Source organism: Dermacentor silvarum, chromosome 7 (genome assembly GCF_013339745.2).
Source record: "Dermacentor silvarum isolate Dsil-2018 chromosome 7, BIME_Dsil_1.4, whole genome shotgun sequence".
Taxonomy (NCBI): Eukaryota; Metazoa; Arthropoda; class Arachnida; order Ixodida; family Ixodidae; genus Dermacentor; species Dermacentor silvarum.
In genome coordinates, this window is record NC_051160.1 from 9,926,105 (window position 1) to 9,953,997 (window position 27,893).

The 27,893-nt window shown below is 46.8% G+C and overlaps 1 protein-coding gene and 2 non-coding genes across 3 annotated transcripts; 2 read left to right on the top strand and 1 right to left on the bottom strand.

The window, feature by feature from the left end:
* The first annotated feature begins 10,196 nt into the window (after positions 1 to 10,196).
* LOC119458468 (uncharacterized) lies at positions 10,197 to 27,408 on the top strand. Its single transcript, XM_049670149.1, has 7 exons — positions 10,197 to 10,424; positions 12,118 to 12,317; positions 14,620 to 14,819; positions 15,843 to 16,061; positions 17,692 to 17,879; positions 18,963 to 19,863; positions 23,425 to 27,408. Exons 1-7 carry the CDS (start codon positions 10,417 to 10,419, stop codon positions 26,551 to 26,553), a joined length of 4,845 nt encoding a protein of 1,614 aa, XP_049526106.1. The 5' UTR covers positions 10,197 to 10,416; the 3' UTR covers positions 26,554 to 27,408.
* On the top strand, positions 13,126 to 13,199 carry Trnai-aau (transfer RNA isoleucine (anticodon AAU)). Its single transcript has one exon. It is a non-coding gene; the product is annotated as a tRNA-Ile (tRNA).
* Trnai-aau (transfer RNA isoleucine (anticodon AAU)) lies at positions 13,626 to 13,699 on the bottom strand. The gene has a single exon. It is a non-coding gene; the product is annotated as a tRNA-Ile (tRNA).
* Positions 27,409 to 27,893: the final 485 nt, after the last annotated feature.

A 27,893-nucleotide genomic window follows, 5' to 3' on the forward strand; every position in this document is an offset into this window, starting at 1 on the left:
TGAAACCAAAACTGGTTCATGAAAAAGGTGTTATAGTAAATTACTTAGGGCATTGTGAGGCTTGCCAGTATCTTTTCTAGGGTTTCTCGGACCTTTATATAACCCCCAAAAATAAAAATGTCAGGTTAGTACTACTTCTGTAACAGATTTTAACCATATTTTGGCCAATATGTTAGCCAGGAACATCATCTCCTTTGAAATAGTTGTTGAATAGGGCTGGGAGAATGTCTGTGTATTGGATATGTGGCTTTTCATATTGTGGTGTGTGTGTGCGTGTGTGCACGCGGGTGCGCAAAAGGCTGCATGTGGTAATAAAGGCAAGCATTCTCATTCAGACAAGCTCATGCCTTAAAATTGTGCTTCACGTAGTCTCGGTGTTCAGTTTGCCTTACTCTCATAATTTATTCAGAACATCTGCAACAATGCTTATTGACTGCATGGCTGCCTGGTGAAATAATGTTTTACAATAAAAAAAAAAAATTCAAGAAACTTGCTTGTTGTACAAAATTACTCAAACTAAGCTTTTGATTCGAAACTGTGCTCTACGCTTATATGCACCATTTCTTTGCAGAATGCGATTGTCTGAACTCCATCTGTCTTCAGTATTTCACAGTTGTACTTGCAGCAAATGTGCACAGCTGCCCTTCTTTTGCTGTTTTTCATTGCAAAGACAGGACAATTGAACATACAAGACAGAGCGCTGACTATCATTTGATGCTCATTGTTCTATTGCACAGACTGTATAAGCCATAATCGGAGAGCAGGGTAATGACATACGAAAGCCACGGGTACCAACTAGCGCTTATTGTTTGATTCTGGAGAATATGCAAGCTGTAATCGAAGAAAGAAAGGCCAAAGTGTGGCCTTTCGTGTGTCATTATTTCCCTCTCTGGTAACTACTTGTATATTCTCCAGAATCAAACAATAAGCACCAATTGATAATCAGCGTTCCAGCTTGTCTATAATTTGGTTGCCCTGTCTTTCTGCCAAATGATGATGGCGGTGGTATAATGTTGGAGCAGGCAGGTTTAGCCTAGTGCTTGAGGCCAGCAAGTGCTCCACCTGTAGCCCCTCTTTCAGGGTTATACTTTGTCGCCCATTGTCTGAGAGTCTACTGAAGAAACACAAGCAGAAGGCATAATTGCAATTTTTTTTTTTTTCAATGATCTTGTTGCCGTCTGAAAACACTAAACGCTGTGCACATTCGTGTGGATAAGTACTCTTCTCCGCAGGGAATCAAGTAATATACATTTTGCTCTGCAGTGAAGGACCATATAAACTGCTTCGCATTGTCGAATTCGCTGCAGTCTGCACATCGCAGCTAGGAAGGCACGCTGGAAAATGGCACTGTGTCCAACTAACTTCGCCCATGTCTGTCTTGTTTATTCTTTCGGCCTCATACCTGGCTGCACAATCCTAGCTTGCAGTCGTGTAGGTCGATGTTCCTGGTTTCGTCAGAAGTCGGTTATCCTCGCAAGACTTAAGACAACCGAGAGGTACACTGGTCAGAGATTCAAACGCGATTCCTAGGACTTGGAAGACAGCGGAGGTACAGTGTGCAGCGATTAAAAGGGACGCGATAATCGGCCCGCATGGCAGCTGGCGCTTTTTGTGCCACTAGTGGGCGCTGCAGGATGCAGAGTTGATGTATTGTGGCATATGATGAAACCAAGGGCCTTTGTTATGCAATGCGAGTGCCCTTGGCCCCCCAGCAATCACCCAGCGCTCACCGGTGGCGCAAAAATAGCGCCAGCAGCCATCCGGGCTAATTATTGTGTTTTCTTCGCCGAGCACTACATAAAGCGCTTTTAAGCCGGTTGATTCTTATTACTGACTGGTATGTTAACGCGAGAAACCCATTTTGCTTAAATGGGTTTCTCGCGTTGATGCCAAAGCAGCATCACATGTACCACCTTCTGTTGTCAATTTTATGTGGTAAAAACTGCTTTTCTGCGCATTAACGCAGATATGAAGATACAACATCGTGTATGTGGTGCATTGGCATGATTGCGCCGCATTCTAGATATTCGTGATCGTTTCGCGGTATTTGAAACGCGCTTTATATGGTTCCTTTCCGTCGTCTGCGATATCACAACAGCCTATATCAAATTAGTGTAATTTCTTATCGAATGCTGCATGACAACAAGAATGATTATAAACATATTTCGTATAGTTACACGTGCATCTTACACCATATCAGAAGTGATTGTCACGTAATCGTTTCCTAGTTGATAAGGGTCGTTCAAAGGCTATCTGCAAGGGCCGGGTTTCGGGTGGCTAAGAAAAGAGGCCTCTTGTTCCTATTATCTCGCTCTACATTGTTTGCAAGCTTGACTTTGATCGCGTCACGTGAAGAAACTGCACGCGCGAGCGCTGTCGCAAGACGCACCGCAGCTGTTCTAGCTCGGATCGCGGCGTATATATACGTACAGCAAGCGTAAGTGACTGGGTGCGCTCAAGCTGCCTAACAAGAAGACAAAGGGAATAGATGCGGCAAAGGCTCGACCGCGGCCTGCGTAGGTGGGATTGCGCGCTTGTACTACATCCACGCACGACAACGGTCACGCCGACGCCGGCTGAGTAATGGTCGGCATATTGAATGTAGTTGAGTGATTGGATTGCGTATGTATAAGAGGAGAAAAGCAGGCAGCTGTTGCGCTGCTGGAGACGGCATCGTTACACGCGATCGTGAGCATGCAGGCAGAAAAAAAAAAAAAAAAAAAAAAAAAAAGACTGTCTCTCTTACAGAGCGCAATTACACCCATGTCTCGTATATCCTTTTGGCAGATCCGTCCTGGCTACACGCATGGCTACACGGCTTTCATCATAAATCTGTTAACAATTACACTACGTTCCGTGCATGTCACTTAATGCCTTGTAGGAGATAAATATCTCACAGAATCCGCTACTTGAGCTGGCAACACTGCCCAGATAAACATGGCTACGGCATCAAGGTTCACGGCGGACTTTTCGCTTGGTGCTGTGATCACGTTTCTCGTTTGTGGCGTCGAATCAAGGTGTTTCGTGGAAGCCGAAAGAGTCGTTGCAGGCGATATCCTTATTTTAATCGGTCTCAACGATTTGAGCGGCGAAATCGCGAAAATAGTAGCGCTGTGCGTGCAAACGTCCAGCCTGCCCAGCGAGCCGCGTCAGCTAGATTATTCTAAAGACAAAGAGCCTTTCAAGCGAGCCGGAGGTTAAAGAAAGCTAGTGTTCGTGCGTAGCTGGCCTCCGAAAGGTACAAACACAATTGTTCGCGGGGTTGCTGCTTTGCTACAGGTGCGATACTTTACGGCTTTTGACCTTGATAGGCAACTCCACACTGCGACACGTGTTGCAGTAAATCACGTAGCATCAACGTCTATCGTGCTTTCAGAGCACTGATAGAATGAGGCTTATTCCCGGCGAGTAGACCATTGCTTTCTTTTTGTTTATATTACATATATATTGCTGGCGTTTCAAATCGAGGAGTGTACATTCTTCAGGCAGGTGCTTTGATAAATTATAGTGATGTACTCAAACAAATGAGAGTTGCGCGCGCGGCCGCTTGTGAGTAGAGGTGTACCTTCTTTTTATAGTTGGACGATACGTGTGATAAGGTCATTCGATGACTGGCGCTTGTTCGTGCTTGCCGTACGCAGTATTCCGAGGTTGGGCCCGGGCTTGGGAACAAAGCGGACATCTGCCGCCCGTAGAAATTATCAAAGCAGGTGAAACGTGAATATATCAACCAATCGAACCAAGCTGACTTCCTCTTGGAAGCCTGTTGGAAACCTGTGGGAATTTCTTCCAACAGGTTTCCAAAATTTAGCGAGGGTTTTCGTTTGGCAAAGTCAGTTGTATTAGTGTAAATGCATGACTTCGAACCGAACCGAACCAGTTGTAATAAAATTTATCTGTGTGCACAGTGTCGCAAAAGCAAGCTAGCGGCGTTATGCGCAGGTCGAACGCTCCAAAGCTGGAACAAGCGCTCTTTGCAGTAGCTTCTAAGTTTCGTAAAAGCAACTCACCGCGTTGAAGGAGAAAGCAGCACCTTCTGCTGTAGTACCGCCCAACTAAAGCATGCTACGAAAACGATATATGTCGCTTCGCAGCATAACATGCGTCATGCGAGCATTTACTTCAGACCTTCTGAGGCAGTTATCATTCATGCTACCGTGCCGACTGCCTAAGTACCTTAGCGAGAATATTCCTGCTGCTGAAAGCATTAATGCTGGTGCAGAAAACTATAAATGAACGAAAAACCAAATGAAGCTTGAGCTTACATCACTACAATTTATCAAAGCGCCTGCCTGAAGAATGTACAACACCTCGCGATTTGGAATTCCAGCAAGATATTTAATATAAACAAAAAAAAAATGTCGCAGATTCGCCCGAAAAGCGAAGCATCAATTGCGATAGCAAATTAGTAAAGAGCTATTCGGAGTAGGGATAGTAGTTTTATCGGCTGCATAAAGTTGGACACGTTCACTTAACTGAATTAACAAGCGTGGTGTCGGAACGCACAAGCAAGCATGAATAGATCACACTGAATGACCGCAGACGACTGTCAAAACGCTGGCAGCAAGCGCAGCCGCCGCAGCGGGCGAAGGTTCTATCGCTTCAACGGAAACTGAGCGGCGAATGCACTGGCGCATACAAAGGTCACAGCCGTGTGGAGATCGCTTTTAAGAGACGGTGCAGGCGACCGCCACAGCGGGGCAAAGTTGTTGGCAGAGTATAAACTGCGCCCCCCCCCCTCCCTCCCGCGCTGCCTTCCCGCTTTCTTGCTTTCGCGTGGGAGATTGAGTGGCCAGTTCCCCTTGCGCCTGGTTGCAAGATAAGCATTTGGTGCCGCTGCACAGCGTCGCCCCGCCTCCCTCCGATACCCCCACGGCCTTTCGCGCGACGGTCGCGTTTGCTTTCCGCCGTGCGTTCGCTCTCCGTGATAGCGCGCTTTCACTCGCGCATATGGTGTGCGGTGATTTTATCGCCCTTGGACTTTATACGGAACCTCACGACGACGGCGACGCCGATGGCATAAATCCGGTTGAAGTGTCCATATAGTTGCTATCGCAATAAAAGAAAGCAATGGTCTACTCGCCGGGAATAAGTCGGCCAGAGTGAAGTGTTTCGAACCGGTATACCTATCAGTCACCTTTTCTGTATGCGAAAGTGTCTTATCCAAATCGCTCTCCGATGTGCGTCGTCTGCGTCTTTCTAGAAACGATGAAATCGTACATTGTTTTCTTTCCACCGCGATGACACGCATAATAGTACAAAACGAAAGTCTTTCGACATCCGTTTTATTGCGATAGCAATTATATGGACACTTCAACCGGATTTCTGCCGTCGCCGTAGCCGTCGTCGTCGCCGTCGCCGTGAGGTTCCGTATAGATAAAATCTTCACCGCGCGCCGTATGCCCGAGCGCAAGCGTGCTGGGACGCACGCACTCAATCCCCCACGCGCAAGCAACGAAGCGGGAAGCCAGCGCCGGAGGAAGCGGGGGGGGGGGCGCACTTTTCTTTTGCCAACAACCGCGCTCGTCGCTCGCCGCACCGTCTCTTATCTCCACACGGCTCTGACCTTTATGAGCCGTGCATTCGCGGCTGAGTTCCTGTTGAAGCGATAGACCGCACGTACCTTCGCCCGCAGCGGCGTATGCTTGCTGCCAGCGTTTTGACAGTCGTTGTCTGCAGTCATTCAGTGTGATCTCTTCATGTTTGTTTGTGCGCGCTCACACCACGCTTGTTCATTCAGTTAGTAATAGTCGGGTCACATTTTCCAACGCACGCTACACATGTAATGCTGCCCGGATCGGCAGTGCAGCGCTACAGGTGTGTCCCTTCGCACGCGCGCTGCCCACGGGAAGCGCTTCTCATCAACACCACCGTTTCACACGCGCCTTCTCGTGGTCATCGAGTCTCTCTTCATGTCGGTCTACTTACGCCGCAGCACACCTGCTTACTTAATCAGCTCATGTTTACTACAATTCATATTGTTACCAAAGCCGCTCACCTTACTTCGTATGACATTGCTGTGTTGCTATCGCATTCATTGCTTCGCCGTTAGGGCGAAACTGTGACATTTTTTCTTTTCCATTTCATTTTCGGGCTTGTGCGCGGCGGCATCACGACGATTTGAGAACCACGAGGCATTCAGCGCATGTCGTGATGGGACACCCTCTTTCGTTCGCTTCAAGCCTGAACCTGGATCGGCTGTTTCTCGGCGCGGCCGCTAGGTAGCGAGCATTTACTTGGAGTCGCGAATATAAAAGCTCCCAACGTCTCTGGAGCGTTCGTGTAATTTTAAAAGCGCCTCAATATCAACAATGGCCGGAACCACGACAACTCGCCACCATATATGTTGGGTCGCGCAGAACTGTTCATACCCAGGAATTCTGGACATTGCCCTCTTCGGCCATCTGTTAAACTTCACCGCAGTGTGCCTGCGTAACTCTGTGTACCTCACTTCAAAATAGAAAGATCGGCCGAATTTCAACGATTTTTGTTAGCAGAGTTGAGGGCGGTGCTTCTAATAACATATGCACAATTGCGACACTGTGATCGTAATTTCCCTGCTTCGTTGTCGCAGTGCTTTGGTCAGGATGATATGCTTCGTGCTTTGAGTCGTCGTCAGCCTACTTATGCCCATTATAGGAAGAATGCTTCTTTCAGCTATCTGTAATTATGACTCACTACATGAGTCATCATAACTACAGAGTACGTAATATATATTTGTCTTATTAGTCAGTCGATCTTGAGCGAAAACGCGTCGGTGAAACGAAAGGTACAAAAAGGCTACGAAATCTCGACCTTTGGTGGGAGTCGAACCCGCAACCTTTGGTGGTAATTAAGGCGAAGTTAAGGCACAACTAATTAAGATAGAGTTAATTAAGACACTCGAACTAGGTGGGAGTCGAACCGTCGACCTTTGGAATTAAGAGGAATGACTAAGCGAAGTACATAAAGATGTGTACGTCATGTGTCCGTCTTTAATGCATCGGCACTTGGGCTTTCGCCTTCAAGTCGTCTGGATGCCGTAATATTTATTGTGCACTCAGCCGTACTGTGTTTCTTCGTAAAAAGAAATGAATCCGCTACTCAACGCTCATGTAAGATTACTTAAGTTAACTATTAGGGAGTTTTAGATTTTGCGTACGCAAGGGGATACCAACTGCATGATGCCATCTAGCTATATACGTTAACGCTCGTCCAATGGGGCAAACTGAAAGGTTCACTCGCCCATACGAGAGTCTGAAAGCAAATATTTTCTTTTATTTAACTTTTGTGAGAGACTTCTTATAATATTGCTCATGCTGCCTTGCAGTGAACTATAAACTACGGTGGTAGTATAGGAGAGCTGGCCAGACGTAGCGTTTCGCTACAGCACTTGAGTTTCCGCCGCTTTGCGCGAGCTGCCATCTTCCCTAAATTGCGCTGTGGAGTACCTGTCTTCAACTATTATCTGCATAAAGCTGGCATTTGTGCACTCCCTCGTGTGCCCATTTCATAGTGATAAATAGACGCTAGATCACTTATCTTCACTTCCGTCGTTGCTCTCATCATTAATGAAAAAAAAAAAAAACATTCAGTGACGATTGAGGGGTAAATTCGACAGAAATGCGTTAGCATTACGTCGTACCTGTTTGAGATGCCGGATTCATGATTTAAACTGCGTTCACAGCATTGCAACACCAGGAGCTCACTCGACACACGCTCTACCAACTTGGGTGACTGTGTGTGTGCGACTGGTTATGCCATGTCTTTTCTACTTCGCTGCTGGTGTAAATTGTCGGCAGCGGCGTAATCGTGTTGCTGCCGAAAATTTGCGCCAGCAGCGAAGTAAAATACATTTGCAATGGTTACTGCAATATTAGCTGTGTTCGTCCGGTTAAGCTCTGTATACGCCACCGTATACTCGTCGTTCACGATTGCACCTCCGCTCATCCGGTAAAACGCCCAGTCCATTTGCGTTTATACGGACACGCTAAAACTATATAGAGCGACCATCGGCACCGCCAGCGTATATTGTCGATTACCAAGGAGAGGCTGCGCGACGATAGCACAAACCAGTAGCGCACTGAGGATCTCTGCCAGGGGGGGGTGACAATTTGCCAATACCATCTAAACAGCACGAATTTCAATTTCTTCACGGGAAATTGTAAAAAAAAAATGCGCTTTTTGCGAGTGTGCAGACGATTGCGCGTCTTACATCTTAGTTGCAGTACTCAAATGCGCAAGGATAGAAAAGGGGTTAAACAAAAGGGGGGGGGGGGGTAAGGTCGGCCTCAGGGCGTTACAACCCCCCCCCCCCCCCCCCCCCGTCGTTGCGCCACTGGCACAAACCATATAACGTACCTGTGGTTGTGTGTGCGCGCGGAACGTCAAGTATCTACGGGGACCTCGTAGATTGACTGTGCGTTTCTGTGCATGGCAGCTGTTTTTTACAGCGAAGCTGTTTATGGCTAGGCTTCCGTACATTTATTGTGTGCGTGTGCAAAAATGTGGGCCGATCCTGGTGATAGCGCAGAAAGGGTCCAAGCGCAACGGCACATAACCCTGTGGACTCCGGGACCTGTAATGCGCCCTTGAACTACCCGTGTCACACCTAGGACCCAAAGAGGTCCCAGGAACAAGGGTAACAACATACGATGGTATAGGATCTTGGCCCAAAAGGCCGACCCACGTCGGCCATGTCTACGTTCGCACCGCCCTCTCTTTGTCGGCGTTCCAACCGCTTGCGTGCCTGGTTTCCTACCGCTCTCCCGGGGCAGTGGCGCCGTCGCGCGTGTATAAGACAAGGTGCCGTTCTCCATTTTGAATTTCACTTCTCTCGTAGTAATGGTACACTGTAGTAATGGGAAGGCCGCGCACTCCCGGCGACGATTGCATTCTCGTCTCTGTTCCTGCCGTCGCTCATCGTAGGCGCGTTGCTCCTCGTCACCTCTGAGTCGTGTGCTAAAAGGCTTCGCTGGTCATCCACCTTCACAGAGTGGAATGGCTCATGGTTTTTTATTACTATTATTGCGATAGCAATTATATGGACACTTGAACCGGATTTCTGCCGTCGGCGTCGCCTTCAGGTTCCCTATAGATAAAATCTTCGCCGTGCGCCGTATGCCCGGGAGGAAGCGTGCGGGGACGCGCGCTATCACGGAGAGCGAACGCACTCAATCTCCCACGCGCAAGCAAGGAAGCGGAAGCCAGCGCCGGAGGGAGCTGGGGGGGGGGGCGCACTTATACTCTGCCAGCAACCGCGCTCGTCGCTCGCTCGCACCGTCGCTTATCTCCACACGGCTCTGACCTTTATGCGCCGTGCATTCGCCGCTCAGTTTCCGTTGAAGCGATAGACCGCACGTACCTTCGCCCGCTGCTTGCTGCCAGCGTTTTGACAGTCGTTGTCTGCAGTCATTCAGTGTGATCTATTCATGTTTGTTTGTGCGCGCTCACACCACGCTTGTTCATTCAGTTAGTAATAGTCGGGCCACATTTTCCAACGCACGCTACACATGCAATGCTGCCCGGATCGGAAGTGCAGCGCTACAGGTGTGTCCCTTCGCACGCGCTACCCACGGGAAGCGCTTCTCATGAACACCACCGTTTCACAGGCGCCTTCTCGTGGTCATCGAGTCTCTCTTCATGTCGGTCTACTTATGGCGCAGCACACCTGCTTACTTAATCAGCTCATGTTTACTACAATTCATATTGCTACCAAAGCCGCTCACCTTACTTCGTATGGCATTGCTGTGTTGCTATCGCATTCATTGCTTCGCCCTTAGGGCGAAACTGTGACATTTTTATTGTTTAGACCACGTATTGCGAGGCAATAATATATATGTGTGCAATGTGCCTAACTTCATTGGTTTATGTGCATATATTGCATCGGCTGGAACGTTGTACAGCTGTCCACCCGTTTCAAAGAGTATAACATAATGCATCGTCATCATCAATGCGCGAGAGAGGAGCCTCATGCATGACGCATTTCGAGGGTGGCAATACGGTGTGCGTCGCCATATATACATTGCTTGAATGCTGATCGCACGAACGACGACATTCACCGTGAAATGGGTTCTGCCGGATTTCTTTTTTGTTTCTCATATTGAATTTGTCACACTTTCTCGTGAGGGTTTGACCAATTTACCTTTCTAAATAGTTATATTTTTTGACCAATCCCCCATAGTGGGTACGAGCCATGCACAAAGGCAAACCAACCGAGCAAAGTGGACAACGAAGAAGCCGTACACCGGCTGCAGGGGGCGGCAGGGCGATGGCCCACTGAGGCATTCGGTTTTTTCTTATACTCTCTCATCAAAATTGCCCACCCCATGACCACCTGACAAGAAGAAGACACAGAGCCGCGTCTCGTCACACGAGACATCAAAATTCTCATCGCTTTTGGACCACGGGCCAACAGAAAACGCTCAGCTGCAAGCCATGGAAAGGTACGTGAGAGCGGCGACTTTTACGCGAGCAACTCCTTTCGGCTAACAAAGCGATTGCGTAACCACCACTTACGTACGCTCAGCGTCAAAAACGATTCGGTCATCCATTAAGAATATATTTTCTTTAATTCAATACCACTCCCCTACCGCGAACAGGGTTGCACGCGAAGCTTGTCCTGTGAAGCCGTAAACCAATCCCTTCTGAAATGTTGGGTTGTGGTTGGTCAAGGGGTGGGCATTTGCTTTGTTGCCGTTCCGCTTCTGCTTCGGCTTGTGGAAACTGTTTCATTGGCCCGGCATTTCGCTTCCGCTTCGGCTTGCCGAAACTTAAGATTACTTCGGCGAGCTCGCGCGCATTCACAGACCCGCTCCCGTTGTCGTTCTTTGAAGGCTGCCTCCTCTTCGGCGGAGAGGAGGCAGCCAAGCGCGGCCTACCCATAGTGCAGCTAGCCTTGCACTGGCTACTAAGTGATTCGTTATGAGAAAAGGAAAGGTTGGCGCTATTTTCTGCTGCCTTTGAGGGAGCACGGCTGAGCGCCATTTCACTGGCGAGAAACGGCGCGCGCGGAGGCGCCAGCTGGGAGTGAGGAAAACCTGTCAAGGGCGCCGGCGCGCAACTGTGGAGTTTTCACGTACTACGACGGCCACACCGACGGCGACACGAGCAATGCAAGCTTCGCTGGAAAACGGCGCGCGTGGAGCGGGTGAGGAAGAGAGCCTGTCAAGCAGCTGCGGGTGAGGAGGGTTTCCGGCCGCCAGTTGCGGAGGACTTGGGTTTTCGCGTACGATGACAACCACACCGACGGCGCGAGTCAGGCAATACAAGCTTCGCCTGAAAAAAATCGTTTAGTTCGGCGTCATTATATCTAGCTCCCTGTAGCGGCATCGAGTGATCGTTCGTTCGCACCGAACGCGCGCGGCGTTGGTGAGTGTTGCCGGTGCCTGTAGGGGCGGCTCGAAGGTTTTCGACGAGATCAGAACGGGACACTCGTCGAGCAGCGTCAGAAGTCTTTACCACCTTCTCGCCGCCCAACGTTTTTATATAATTACGCATTTGGTGCCGCAGCTAAACGTCGCCTCCCCTCCCTCCCTCCCGTCCTTCCACGGCCTTTCGCGTGACGGAAGAAGTCACGTTTGCTCTCTCTCTCTCTCTCTATATATATATATATATATATATATATATATATATATATATATATATATATATATATATATATATGGTGATTGTAAAGGAGGAAAGATACGCTTAATTCTGCAGCCCTTCAGGGAGCACGGCGCAGAACGCGTGTTTGCTCTCCGCCGTGCGTTCGCTCCCCGTGAAAGCGCGCTTCCCTCGCGCTCTTTCACTCGCACATACAGCATACGGCGCGCGGCGACGATTTCATCGCCGTTGACGCCATACGGAACCTCATGGCGACGGCAACGGTGACGCCGACGGCAGAAATCCGCTTTCAGTGTCCATATAATTGAATAAAAATAAAATAAATAAAAAAGTTAGTGACGCACTGTGTAAGGCGTGGTATTGCAAGTCATATATGCGTTACACAGTTGTAAACTTGGCACACCGTGGTGGTAGATATGTCTCAAAAGGTGTAAATATTTTTCGGGTGTACATTCTGAATCCTATAGGCTGGTTGAAAAGAAAAAAAAAAGAAAAGAAAGAGAAATGCAAATATGTCGGAACCGTTCGCAGCACCGTCGGAGGCGCCACGCGCTTCAACCGCTGGTTATCGCAGTCCACTAATCGGGACAAGGACCAAGACCCGTGGAACGACTTCGTGCAGCAGAGGGCGAGCGACACGAGAGAAATCAAGATGGCGTTCGAGGACGACTTCCACCTCACCGTCATACCGAACTTCCTTCACGACTCGGATGCTTACATCGCTAACCTTGGTAAATAACAGTAATTAACTGATCACGCGTGCCGGCTTTGTACGACTTCGGTGCGACGGTTGTAGACGGATCGCGCGGTGCAGTCACTGCACGAAACGATAGGTTATGCATACCGATTAAAGTGCAAATATTGAATAGATAGGTGAAACAATAACAAAGCAGCTCCACACACTGGCCTCAGGAAGTAGTTATTGCTCGAATGATGCAAAAACATAGCGTTTACCATCAAGAGTTACAACAAGCAAGTTTTTGAACTGCCGCCACGAGAGTAGCCAGTAACTTCGACTCTGCATGGCTATGATTGGATTTCAAAATCATTTACGCAAAGCGACTGCCGAGGAATGCAAGCAAATCTTGTTGAAAATTTTGATAAAAGTGACGAGCAAACTGACTTTATAATGGTAATCAAAGACGGGTGTTGTGTCGTCGGCATCGGTTATAGTTTAGCTGGTCGATCGGGAGAGGGCGACGCATGCTTCAGTTGTAGCTGATGCTTTTGCACGTTGCATATCTCGATTTAAAGCAGATTCAAGCACGTAGCAGGCAATTGACGTGTACACTAGTCTGCAAGTGTCATAGCAGCGTTGCTTTAACCTCTATTTAAGGTTGTGCCGTGTTTGCGGCGTACAGCGATGTTTTTTTAGCGAGGTCATCCAACGAAAAAGGCGAGCTTTCGCGCAATCGTCGTACACCGGAGCTATTGTTAAAATGCCGTAAACCTTCGTTGGACTAATAAAAAAAATTGCAGAAGTGTAGGTACAATTTTGTTAACACTACTTATTCTCAATTTACGACGGGGTTTGAACGTGGCCTGCTAGCTCAGTCGGTTAGAGCGTCGTGCTAATAACGCGAAGGTCGTAGGTTCGATCCCTGCGCAGGCCATGATTTTTTAAAATTTTTAATAAATTTTACATTCGGTTGTACGTTGCAGAGATAACAGCTAGTTTGTAATGTTTCCTAGGTAGTCTTAAAATTGGCACTGTTTGAGGTATTCTCTACCATGCATAATGGTTGTGCTTTATATATATATATATATATATATATATATATATATATATATATAAAGCACAACCATTATGCATTAAGCACAACCATTAAGCACCGAAGGTGGTTGTGCTTTATATATATATATATAATATTATATATATATATATATATATATATAGCACGACCATTATGCATGGTAGAGAATAGCTCAAACAGTGCCAATTTTAAGACTACCTAGGAAACATTACAAACTAGCTGTTATCTCTGCAACGTATTTCATACAACCGAATGTAAAATTTATTAAAAAATTTTAAAAAATCATGGCCTGCGCAGGGATCGAACCTACGACCTTCGCGTTATTAGCACGACGCTCTAACCGACTGAGCTAGCAGGCCACGTTCATATATATATATATATACACTGCAGGATAATTATTTTACTCTTAACTAATTGAACATCGCAATGTCTTTTTAACAGCCTTAGCAGGACTAATATCAGCTAGGGGGATGGTTATAGGGGGTCCGGACGGTTCCCAAAATTATCGCTGTGGTGTTACACTACTCAGCACAACGTATACACATACCTATTTCATTTCAATTTTATGCGCATATGTAAATAAGCAATGTGCTTAATTCACATGCGAAAGTAAGTGACTATAAATCTTTCAGAATGGCCACCATGCATTGTCCCCGCAGAACCCCACCTGAAAAATCCTAGATATGGCCCTGAGCCTTGAACAATACGACTAAAACCTTCAAAAAAACTATTTTTACACATTGCTATTGAACAATGGAGTGTGCTGCCAGTGCCAGGGGCTGTATGATTAAAAAAAGTGGTCCAATAAAATTCAAGCAATTATGTAATACTATGTTAATGCAAGCCGTAATCCATCATCACTGTGTTGTCGATAAACTCATCCTCTTCATGCAGTAAAGAGCTTTGCTACGTCTAAAATATGGCAAGTTGATATCTCACAAACCATTAACGAGACACTCATCGGTAGCTACTTTGTGTTCCCCTTGTGTAATCAGGATTTAGTACATTCTTTTCATTTGCCTATTTGAAACATGTATAACCAAGCTTGAGTCTGTTCTTTTTTCTGCTTCATATTCTCTGAATTTGCTTTTGTTTTTAGTTTTTTTGTTTATATAATGGTGATCATTGTGTTTTACCTATATCTTTGCTCCCCGGCCCCGTTACGTAATACACCGCAAGGACTCTTTAATTAAGGTGATTAAATGACGACGAACTGGATTTCTTAGCAGAGCACATCCTCATATAGCTTCGCAATATGTGAACTCGCTTTTGTTTCTAGAGAACAAGCTGGAACGCCTTCAACAAGTCATGATGAGGAACCCAAGCCCAAAAGAAATGGTCGCAGCCATAGAGCGAGCCAAAGCCTTACGTATGAAGAATGCTGAAATGAACCCTGAACTGAATGCCAAGCCACCAGATGAGTCTGCAGAGGATGACGACGGAGGGCTCCTGGCATTGTGGCCAACCTTGATCTTGCCGGTCGGTATGCCTTGCTTTATACATTGCTCACCCGTTTCCAATAATTTCAATAGATATGGACTTGTTAAACATCTCCTGTGGTATACACTGCAATTTTCTCATATCGGCTCGATTACAGTCGAACCCGAATATATCGAAACCACATATAACAAATTATTGTATATATGGAACAGCTGTAAAACCCCCTTGAAAATTTCCGTATAAAATTATTTTATATATTGAATTACCTATACATCGAATTTTTTTGTGATCCCCTATAGATTCGATATATCTGGGTTCAATTGTACGTATGAAGAGGTGGTCATTATACTTGCGAGATAAATTGCAGAGTAATGTTAGTTAATTATCAAACTTTCACAAATTAACTTTGTAATTAGTGTCTGGCTTCAGTGTTCCTTTAATTTCAGCCATATCTCAACTCGTTAAGTTCAACTCACCTGATCCAGTCTGCAGGCGGAGTGAAATGTAGCTCACTATCCTGGAATTGGGATGCACAGATGGGCATCGCAGTGCTGTTGAATAACTTCATTGTACTAGGTCAGAGTGGAATCAGCATTTCGGCCTGTTGTGTAAATCTAATGTTAGTTCCTTTGTTTCTGAACCGCCGTACACTTGTTGCACGCATTGAAGGCGACCTTTTTGCAGAGAAGCTGATGTTGCTACAACAACTGCCCAAAAATGTAAGCATCAATGCTGAAAGTGTGACATTGAAAAATTTTCACACCTACCTGAGGAACAAAAAGTCGTAGCCACACATAAAATTAGAGCGCATGCGGAAGGTAGGCGAAGATGATGTGTCTGTGGTCAGTGTTGGAGTTTAGCAAGGGGGGGGGGGGTTAATTAGTAGCATTGTAGAAATTATCAAAGCTTCATTTATTTGGTTGTTTGAGCCAGTGCACGTGTTGAATAGTGCAAGGTATGTCTAGTTGTGCTAATAGTTACGCTGAAGTTGTGATTCTGCAAGGTCTCACAAGCCTGGCAGGAATGTCCTTGCTGATGTCTGGAACACATGTCCAAGTACAGATATCGAGGAGGTTCTTCCCAAGGCTGGCCTTGACAAGGGAGGAGGCCCACAACTTGCTCAAGTTCGACCAGCTGCAAATGCACTACCAGGACGAAATGAACAACAACGCTGGAACTGTGGAGGCCGAGGGTTACGAAATCAAAGAAGCCAACACGGCCCCGGATACCAGCTGGGACCAGCAGCAAAGAGACAGCAGCATCGAACAGCATGTTGTTGTGGCAAGCCTTTTCAACATCTCCTATTTTAATGTGCAGCGCAACCCGCGATTAAGGGAAAACAGTTGAACCTCTCTATAAGATAGTTGCATTAGACACAAAAGCAGCTTAGTTATATCCTATATTTGTTATAAGGATATATTTCTTACATGTTGATAGAGGTGAAATAATTTTCGATTTACTTTGTTATACCAGATAATTCATTATATACGATATTGGTTATAACCATATATTTGTTGCATGCTGATATCAGCGAGATACAAAAGAAAAACAAAGTAGCGGGCCTGAATTGAGTGTGCCTATGTAGAGCTCATCCTTTTTTTAAAGAAAATTACCATGATGCGTGGTTCAATTTTTTTACGTGATATGCTTTATGAACATTGCTAAAACATGGAAATATGTCAGCAAATAAGTTGGCAAAAAATAATTCAATAAGCGTGATGATTATAGAATATCTATTTGCTCTCTATGCTGTGAGGTGGGCTTGTCAGAAGCCAAAAAAGTGACGACTGCTCATGACAACCTGCAGTTGTCAAGATTTACTTTGTTCTACTTGATAATGCCTTATATTCGATATTTGTTATAAGCATATATATATTTTTTATGGAGAAACGTTAGTTTATTTTCTTATACCCATGTTCGTTATATGGAGCTTCAATCACTTAATTCAGGATATAACAGCTCAGTTTTGACACTAATGCCCAGGCAGTATATTTTTACCAATGAATCACCTTATGCATTACAATTACGACCTTATGCATCACATATCAAGCACTCCTATAAAGTTGATGGTACTTCTAGTTATGTTGGTTTCAATACCAATTAGGTGTTTTATGTAAGAGTAGACAATACTGTACAATCTCTTGGAATTGCTGGCGTGGTGTAAAGTAATGGTTCTCAAAGATTTGGCAGTTATCAGCAGCCATCTACTGGCTTACAGGTTATTGGGAGATTTTATTTCCTCATCTTCAAAGGTAAAAAGAGGCTTGAACAAACAACTAAAACACATTGTCGAGTAGCTTTCGGTGAGTTGGTTATGCATCATGGCAAACCAGCACGTAGTGTTACCGACAAGCACTCATCTGCATGTTCTCTTGTCCTCCATTTATGTTGCTATGTGCTCATTTACCATAATCACGAGGCATAAGTTACAAAGTAATATATTTTAGTGTGAGAGATTTCATTTTAAGCACATCATGCATCAAAGTCCAGAATCAAATAGATAAATAAAGTTGGGGGCTTGAATGCAGTGTGCTTATGTCAGGTTTTATTGAAGGCAAGCTGAAGCACCGAGTCTGCTTCAGCTTCCTTTCCTGTCTCGGCTTGATCTGGATCAATGTGAATGAAGATTCACACAAGCAGGCCATCACAAGTACCTTGCGGTGTGTGCTGCTTGCTCTCATTGTAGACAGTGCAATGTTTGTGGTGCAATTCATTAGCACAACAACTTAACTTGGAAGCACCACTTTATAGTGTACCTTTACCTCTAGTCTGCATGCGTTTAATTAGTCGACAAAGAACCTATGGTGGTGAGCGACAGCTTCAAGTGGGCACACAACTTACGACTTTGACTTGAAGCAAGCTAGCATCACGACTTCAGACCCAAAATTGAGATTTTTATTTCAACTTCCAGTTTGAGAGTCCAGAAGCTAACGAACTTCAAATCCCGAAGAACTGGATCAACGAAGACATTCATCAGGAGATTCATCGCAGCAATATCATCCTGCCCGAGGACACGACAAACGCACGCGTAACTACGAATCGCTCAGCGCTGTCCCTTTCAGCTAACACAAATGCGATGCAAGAGGCATCCACTATCACGTACGTGCCTTTTTGTTTTGCCAGTTGCACAGAAGCTGCTGCCGCCAGCACACCACGTGAACTAGCTAGAATGATGGAAGGCATGCAATCGTGACAAAAGCTTGAAAAGCTAAAAAATTAGTTCGCTGTATCTATTCATTACGCCAGGTGACAGTAATGGCCATAGTTGTCATCAAAAGTCATCACATTGTCGTCAGGGGACCTTGGCGTCTTCAGCTCCACCCTCGCCATAAGGCAAAGAAAAGCAAATCTATGCCCACCACCCCCACTGCATTTGTGCTTACGTCAATTGAAACCTTTGCAATGCAAACCAGCTTTCATATATCATGGCATTTTGAGCCAGAATTCTAATAAAGTGTGTAGACCAGAACCTTGCTATAACAAAGTTGGAGGAGCCGCACTTTGATGTAACAGTTGTGTACCCTTATTATCGTTAGAAGGATCTGTTAATGATAATCTCAACTATATCATTCACCAGCTGCATTCATACCTGCACCTTTCTCTAATAATATTGTGCCTGAATTCACAAATTTTACATAACCAACCTATGGGTGAAATTATAAGCTCTATGCTGACTGACAAGAGACAGGAATGGTATAAAAAATCTGTGTTTGTGAGGGCATAGCAACTAAGCAGATTATTTAGTGCAGTTGAACTTCATTATAAACATATATTGCACACAAAAAATTTTAATATTTACTTGATAAAGTCCAATAATTGGTTATACATCAAGGTTCAAATGTACCATGTCCAAAAAGCATTGCAAGGCTTCTTTAGAATTAAATTCAACAAATTAAAATTGAAATTTCGGCTTTACAGTGCAACACACAAGCTATAAGGGATGCGATAGTTGAGGCCTTCAGATTGATTTTGACCAATCGGGCTTAAAATGCACTCAAAGTAGGGTATAGGCAAGTGTTTTTGCATTTCCCTTCCATGGCTGGGAATCAAAACCATGACCTTGTGTTCATCAGCAGAATGCCATTTAGCCACTGAGCTACCACAGTGGTTAGAATATTCCACACTTTCGTCATGTACAGATAGGTCTTTCTTTGCTTTTCATTAATTCATTTTTTTTTTCAGATCTTTTACACCGACCCGGCGAAGCGAAGATGCCTTCTATCACTTTGCCTACATCAAGAGTTCCATGACTTCCACCCAAGACAGCGTAAAGGCGGAGACTCCATCGGAACATCGCGCCTGTGCGGGCAATGCGAAGCACGCCCGTTCAAACAGTAGTTCAAAGACGATGCCGTGCGACCAGAACCCGTTTACTTCGGCCTGCAGCACGGAGCTGCCGTACAAGCGACGCTCTTCGTTTGTCCCGGAATGTGGCACAGTGGTGGAAAGCAACGTCTTGAGCAAGTCGTCTGCTAACATCTCTGAGGTCGCTGCCAGGGACCAGGTTGTGCTGACAACGAAATCTTCGCCCTCTCTCAAGCTACCGAAAAACGCTGAGGGCAATGACTTGTCAACGGCAGCAGATGAAGATGATGCACAGCCAGAGGAGATAGATGAGGACAACAGTTGCAGACAAAGCAGAGATCTTGGACTGCAGGAAGCGGTATCCAGTGTCGGGAGCAACGAGAGCAGTTCAGAGCGAACGACATGCGAGGACAGCCCAGCGGGCATGAACAATGCCCAGAACATGATCCTCCCAGAAGTGACCATGGCTTCTTCATCAACGAAGGAAAGTGATGACCAAGCGCAGTCTGTGCATGAAGATGTCGAGAGAGTTCCAGTTGGGACGAGAGGCAGTGGCCAGGGACTGCAGCCGATTGTTCCGGAAGTCACAGTTGCATCTTCCTCGACACACGACAGCCTGGGCACAGGCATCGAAGGGCCTTGGCTTTTTGAGAAGGAATCCGACATGTCTCTTGGCAGGGAAGATGTCCTTCAGCACATGTCATCACTGGTGCGAGCCAGCATTGATGAAGAGGACGAACCACCAAGGGTTGATGGAAATCAAGCCAGTCAGCTGTCCGTAAGTAACGAGTCTGTAGCCGACAATGCTGCATACACTTAACTACAAGCTTGAAATGAGTATCCAGGCGCGGATCCAGGGGGGATGTCCGAATGTCCTGACCCCCCCCCCCCCCCTTCAGATTTCTGCATCGCCCCCTCGCTGACAGAGGGATGGCCCTGTCGCAAAAAAAAAAATATGGCCACCAGCATTCTTCAAAAGTATTTTTCGCGAGTACCAGTGGTATCAGCCATGTAGAAGTACAGCTAGCTCGCTCACAAGCTTAGTTGTATTCCGTAGGAGTGTGGTGTCGCGAAGAAGAAGAACGTAAACTTTATTATCAAATCGATAAGATTTGAGTCTGGCGTATTTTTAGTGGGTCTGGGCACCCGCCGCGGACGCGGTTCCAAGACCTTGTCTCGAAGCGGCTTCCTCGGCTCGTTGGACGGCCCAGAGCTGTACTGTCAGGTTCGAGCTGAGCAGTGCGGTCTTCCAACGCGAAGACCGCACTGCGACCATGTGGTGTCGCGAAGTTGCCGTAGTTATTTTTTCTCATGAACACCTTGGACCTCCTGGCGCCTGCCGTGCCTTTTACTCGTCCCGTCGGTGGCGTCGAATGAACAAGGAGACGTCCCTTTTGCCAAACACGCCGAGGTCCGCTTGAGCGCCTTCGCGCCTGATTAACTTAGTTTCCCCTTGGGGTGTCAACGGTTGCCTCATTGGCTGTCATTGGTTCCGCGACCAACCTGCTTAATGAAAGAAATCTCTTACTGAAGTGTTCATATATAAATAATAACAACTAACAGCTAAACTAAGAACTACGCATAGGCAACTTTGTTTAAATGTAGCACTCATTGTGATCACAGTTACGCGTTGACAATATCCAGTACGAGCACAGTACCGTTCGTACGCTACAAGTTTTTCATTGTAACTTCGCAGTTTTATTGTCGTACATTAAGCATAGGAGGCTCAAGCCCGCCGGATCCGTTTATCTGAGTGGGCGTTCTCGCGGAGCGGGGCGAAGCCTCGACTCCGAGCCGTGGCTGCGAAGTGGGGGAGCGTGACGTCAGCGGCCAACGCCAGCGCGCGGGCCTAGGATGGCGTCGCGTGGTTAGAGAAACGGGAGCAGATGCGCGCATTGTGTAAAAGGATGACGTCGCGTGGGAAACAAAAAATGAAGACGCTGGCTCGCGCTCTCGCCTACACTCTAAAAACAGTTGCACCCTTTGGGGCGTATTTTTGCCACAGAACAATAATCGTCATCTGACTAGCGTGGCTTTCCTTTCTTTAACGCTGTGCACCCGGCACTTCTCGGTCACGAACGACAAGAGCGTTATCAGCCTGACACAGCGTTCTCGACAGGAAAGTAGCAAGTGCAGTTTTCAAGATAGGAAACGCAAGCAAGGCAGGTGACGATCATTGTTGTGTGGCAAAAATTCACCCCAAAGGGTGCAACTGTTCTTAGAGTGTACTACGCCACATCGTTATTTTTGTAGGTGGCGTCGAGAGTCTTCATACGCGGTGATTCGCATATCGTAAACAACCAGCGTAGTGGTTGCTGCGTTGGAGCGGAGCGTTACGCCCGTATTCAAGAACGTTCCTCTAGTCAACACACCACCACGACTCAAGAGAGAAGATGGCACCGCCATCCCTCCACAGAAGTGGTCACTGAGCTTCATGATCATTCATGGGAATTCATGAGAATTGTCGCATCTTTATTCTCGATTATTCTGCGCAGTACGACAATTGAAATGTGGAGTCTGATATCTCGGAGCACGGACACGCTAGAATAATTCTTCCGACTGATACTGTGTAGAAACTCGACTGTCTCTAAGTTTTCAATACAAACATACCCACTTACTGCAGTCAACAAAAAATAATTGTTCAATTTTAGTTAATTGGGCTGCTCACAGCAATAATTATCATCTCACTTTGTGCCCCCCTAGCCACATAACTTATTTGCACAGGTGGTGTTCGTGTGCCTCCCAGTGCCTAACTTTAAGAAAACCATAAAGCTTAGTTTTGAACACCCTGTATTATCAGGCGCAGCCGCCAAGCACATGGCTGTATTGGGTAACGTCTTTTTCCTATAAGCTCGGAGAAACCGATACCTGGCTTCGCTACAGGTCTTCTTCCTCTTTCTGGGGTTTTACGTGGCAAAACCAGTTCTGATTATCAGGCACGCCGTAGTGGAAGGCTCCGGATTAATTTTGACCACCTGGGGTTCTTTTAACCTGCACTACAACGCAAGAACTCGGGCGTTTTTGCATTTCGCCTCCATCGAAATGCGGCCGCCGCGGCCAGGATTTGATCCCGCGATCTCGTGCTCAACGCCTGAGCTGACTGAGCCACCATGGAGGGCTACAGGTGTTGCTTTAGCCGTATAAAACGCGGGTTGCGGAAAAACGGTAAATTTCGGAAAATAAGAAAGGCTACTATCATCACCATCATCATTGACAGAAGCTGACCCCCCCCTCAGAAAAAACCTGGATCCGCCCCTGCCCGAGTCAACTAGCTCATAATCACAAGACTGCCACAGGGGCTCAAATCAGGGTTATATCTAACGTGCCACATACGTGATTGATATGGATTATGATAATGTGCAACTAGGTAGCTTTGCATACACTTTGTAGCAATATTAAACTTACTATAATTTATCATATGTACTCAAACCTAGGCCAGTCTCAATTGCAGGGCAATACGTTGTGGGTTCGAACACAACTAACATTTCCACGAATGTAAGCCAACCCTGAGAGAATGGGTCAACGCCAGAAATATGAATAAGGAATGCCGCTTTAAGCGACATTTCTTGTTCAACTACTCCTCATTATTTTAGGTTTCCATCTTCCTTTGAATTTCCGTCTTGTTTAGAAATACGAACACAATTTTATTTTCTCGTCTGACACAAATCCTCTCACAAGTCACGCTTGTGACTACATGATAGGAGAAACTTTCTAAAGCCTGATTTTACTCATTCCTGCACGCTCTTCTGCTTACTCATTGTTTCATGTGCACTCGTGGTCATAGGCTCCCTTCGTACACACATGGTAGAATGATCCTGCTGTCTATACCCGCCATGGTGGCTCAGTCAGCTAAGGCGTTGCGCTGCTCAGCACGAGATTGAATCCCGGCCACGGTGGCCGCATTTCGATGGAGGCAAAATGCAAAAACGCCCGTGTGCTTGCGTTGTAGTGCACGTTAAAGAACCCCAGGTGGTCAAAATTAATCCGGAGACCTCCACTATGGCATGCCTCATGATCAGAACTGGTTTTGGCACGTAAAACACCAGAAAGAAGAAGATGCTGCTGCTGCTGTCAAATTGTCAGGTACAGGCTTGTGCATGAAAGCTGTTGTGGAACTGGATTCTCGAATGCAAGCTGATCCCACTGTTTCGTGTTCAACATAAGATATATATACATACAGCAGTTAATGAAAATTATCAAAAAGCTTCCCAAACAAGATTAATCTTACCGTGCTTATGTACATTACAGATTTATAATGTGTCCCTCATTTTAACACTCTAAAATAGGTCTGAAACATCGGTAAAGCTTTTGAAATCTTGTGCGCCTTTTGATATCGCAGGCAGTCTGCACGCAACTGTCTTCGACATGTGGCTACAGCGACAGAACACAAACCAAAGCAAGTGAAGGGACGTCTGGCAATTTCACTACCAACTACAGCGACCCGCACAGCAACCTTTTTGACGAAGAGTCCTTGGTTAAGGGAGAAGAGGGCCAGGCACCGATCATTAGAATGTATGGCCCTTTTCCCCCCGACATCCAGGCGGCGTTGCAGGGAAACCTGCTCTCGTGGGCCCATCCACGTGGAGCTGAACCACCACGCAATCCTCGTGAAGTAGTCAGCCCGAAGCTGGTTTCTCTGCCAGCGGTGAACTCGGACGTTGCAGAAAGAATGGGTGCCGTCACGCACCACGACAGCCTGCCACTTGCCACAAAAGATGACAAGCGCAGCGTGAAGGCAACGTCTCAACAGTGCGCCACAACCGTTGACCACCTGTACAGTGATCATAACTGGGCAGGTTTCAAGGTGCCACTTTCCAAGGACAAGAAATGCCGAAAGGTGTCCTCGACGAAATCGCAACGCTCGAAAGAGCGCAGCTCTGCGAGCAGTGTGGCATCAGCGCCGAGTGCCACTGAGTCGCGGACTGAAGAGAGACCCACACGATTGTCTTCGAGTAAGCTTTCAACATCGTTGACGTTCAAAAACCGGCAGCGATCCGTACACTGGTTTAAGACCATTGAAGATGTCGACAGTGATACTGTGGTCAAGGACTGTGACTACATGGTCACTAGTCTGGTGAAAATGAAAGTGCCTGTAGAGAATAAGGAGGTGGCAGCGGCCCCAAAGGTGCAGAGCAAGGCATTGAATGAACCAAGTAACTCTGATCGGAATGAGGACAGCACTGTCGAGGAATGCTACAAAAAGTTCGCAACCCGCGTCCTGGAGGAGGAAGTGATTGTGGCCGGCAAAGTCAACAGTTGCCTGGAATTCTTTGAGACCTCTTGCAGCAAGGAGGGAGGTACTTCGCAAGACCAAGAGGACACAATGGCTGCCACTAAATATAAAGATAATGAGGTTGCTTACGAGAGTGCGGCACCTGTGGAGTTGCTCAAAGGACACGATAAACCAGCAAGAGGTCCAGTGACTGCAGAGGACTCGACAGCTGCTAGAAAAGACGAAGGAAGAGCTATTGTCGATACTGCGGAGCTGTCGGAATCAGTTGAAGTTCAAAGCAAAATGGTGACAGCTCTGAAATCTGTACAGGGGTCAATGATGGCAATTGACGGTGAACACAAGAATGCTGCAGTGAACTCTGATACAGACTTGCCTGAAGTACTGAGTATGACAGCAAGCTCCCTGAATGACGAAGACGCCTCGGTCACTAATGCGGAAGGTGGTGGAAAGAATGCTGATGCTGCTAGTGTGTCAGGACTTCCCAAGTTACCCGAAGAGCCTTCACGGAAAGCTTCTTTTGTAAGGAGTCGGGAACACCTGGAAGCCATTGTGAACTCGCAGAGGGCATGTACCGCTGCCAAAGCGGCAGACTTTTCTGGAACAGCTGAAGGGGCCAGAAGTAAGCCAAACAGTTGTGACAAATCCGCCGAGGTTTTGAAAAGCACAGGTGAGCAGAATATGACAGCTCCGACTTCGGAACAAGAGCCAGTGACCACTAAATTGGCAAGTCATGCTGTACCCACGTCCAGTAAGTTTGCCGACGCACAGACACAGGTTACTCTTTCTCATGACCAAGCTGATCAGAGAGACGACGACATACAAGCACAGAAGAACATAGCAATCGGCTGCGATAAATGTGCACCAAAGCCTTCACCAGAACAAGTGACGAAAGGAGCTGAAGTTGTAGCTACGCAGGACGATTCTGGTGCATTGATGAGAGATGCGAGAGAGTCCCAGTTGCACGTTAACTTGGACAACAGGCAAGCTGCTGCGTCAGAAAAGGACACAAAGAAAACTGCTGAAGGAGAAGACAAGGATAATGAGGATTCACCGGCCAACAACGACAGTACCATCTTGCAGTGCCACGAGCTTGCGGGTTCCAGTCAGTTTTCTACATTCTCGGCCTCGAACAAGGGCTCGCCGCCAGTACCCAGGTCGTTCAACATGGGGAGAACGCTGCGCATCACAACAACGAAACAGTTCAAGCCACTTAATCTGAGGCGCTCAATCACGGGCATACTTGGAAGCGACAGCAGCCTCATAGGAAGGCCGCTGTCGATACAGAGCAGAGAAGTGGTGCTTCCGCGGGCTCCGCAGCGCCCAGAAAAAGGCAAAAAACCATCGGTTGACCTCAAGAATGTCAGCTGTGCCCCCGGCAGCTCGTCCGGGAAATCCGGGTCCTGTGAAAAGGTCAATGGGGTGAATAACACAGAGTCGCCAGCTTCTGAACTACCAGCACGGAGGAGCCGTTCCATGGCCGAAGATCACACAAGGGCAAATCTAGGAAGCTGTGCTGCGAGATCCAGAACGCAACAAACCGTTGGTCCACATTCGGGTACAGTTCCGGGGGACACACCAGACTTCAACAAGTCTCATGCAGATGCAACTCCCTCGGAGAGTAAAGAGAACAAAGGCAGCGTGAAAATGAAACACAAAGCCAAGGATGGCAGGCGCTCACAAAGTCAGCTGCCTCTCAAAAAGCGCACGTGCTACCGTGCAGATCAAACCGCACAAATGCCAGAAAGTCAAAACATCCAAAACATCGATCCAGATGAAGTATCTCTGCCAGCACAGCATGAAGGAGAGGAGAAGAGCACAGTGGCGGCGAAAGCAAGCCTGAATAAGGCAGAAAGGGAAGGCACTGATTGTGCTGCAGCGTGCAACGACACACCTCCAGCTCGAGCGACCATGAAACCAGATGCATTTCATGAAAGCGAGGACATGGACTTTGGGAATCTGGAATACCCATCGGAGAGTGCTCCGGAAGAGAGAACCATCTCCTTAATTGCCGAATCTCAGTACAGCGCCATCTATGGAGCTGAAATCAGCCATGTCCCCCTGATCTCCGCCATCCTGGGCGGCGACGCCAACGTAGAGAGCGTGAAACTATGCCAGTCTCTACCTTCGACCTGTGAATCCAAGGACGATCCGCCGCAAAACGAGAACATGACCGTGCCCACTGCAGCTCCAGAGGAGACTGTCTGTCGTGGAGGGACACACGAGTGCCAGCCTTAAGTTCGAGCACTCAACCATGCCCGTTCGTGAACCGGGGCCGTCTAAGTACCGCTGGATGAAGGGCGGCGAGAGACACATTGACAGCTCCAGAATGAGTTCAACGTCTGTTCTGTCAAACGCCATTTGATGTCACAGTGATCCCGCCATGAACGACGCTCGTGCTGACTGTCAACCAGGAGGCAGTTATAGACTTTAAAAAACCCCAGTCATCTGCCTGATGGACAGGCGAACATCCTACAGAGTGCAGCTATTAATCGTTATCAAGTGAGAGGACTGAATGCGGCATCAACCGGATTCCATAGCATCCTGTAATGCTAGAGCACAAAAATAACGAAGGCATCACGCCATACAAGTGGCCAATCTTTATAATAAAGCATTAAAGAAATCGGCTGCTGTGAATTCAGTTAACACGCGTCATAAGCCTCAGAAACCCTAAGAGCAAAAATTTAATCATTATTGCAGCGAAGAGAGACGCTAGTGGGTCCAGCGCTTTTGCTCGCAACGGCGCTCATGCTTGAAAGCAGTCTCGTTTGACTGTCGACGCTGCGCTGCTCCGATCTCTAATAAACCCTTTACAATTAGTGGAGGTGCTGGGTGCTAATAAACCCTTTACATTATAAATACCCAGCTAAAGTACTATTCTAGAAGGCTCACATTAGCTTTATGTCAAGAGATAACCTAGCTGCAGACGAAATTGTAAAGGAAGGGGTCGAACAATTCTGCAACTCAAACTGCCCTCGACGAATGAGGTCTCTTGTGTAAGTGTGCTGGCAGCATTGAAGGTGTGTAGGGCTCAGCTGGACACTACTGCCTGCTTTATATTAGAGACTGGTCCATTTGTGACCCAAAAATAGCATGCTAATCACACTACGACATCTTTATATAGGGGCCGTTTCAGAATACGGCTTCGGCGATATTTCTTTTTCGGTATGAGGCACGCGATGACTGGCTGTTTTAGCAAAATTGGATGAGCTGATTGGCTGGTTGAGCCCGATGTCATTCAATTTTGCTCAACCAGCCAATCAGCGCGCGCCTGAAAGAGAAAAAGAAATACAGCTGAAGCGGAACGTTTCAGAATACGGCCCTAGCATCCCTCTAAAAAAATTAATTGTGGGGTTTACGTTCTGAAACTGCACAGCAGTTATGAGGCGCTCTAGTGGAGGGCTCTAGAATTATCGTTTGCCTACATGCAACACTCCAGAAAAAAATGCTTTTTCTTCTTACAGAGTTTCAGTATTGAGTACAGAGTTTCTGGCTAAATGTCTTTAGCCAACACAGAATAGCAAGCAGAAAAAGCCATTCGTTGGATCAGAGCAGCAGTGCAAGACGAGGAAGAAGTT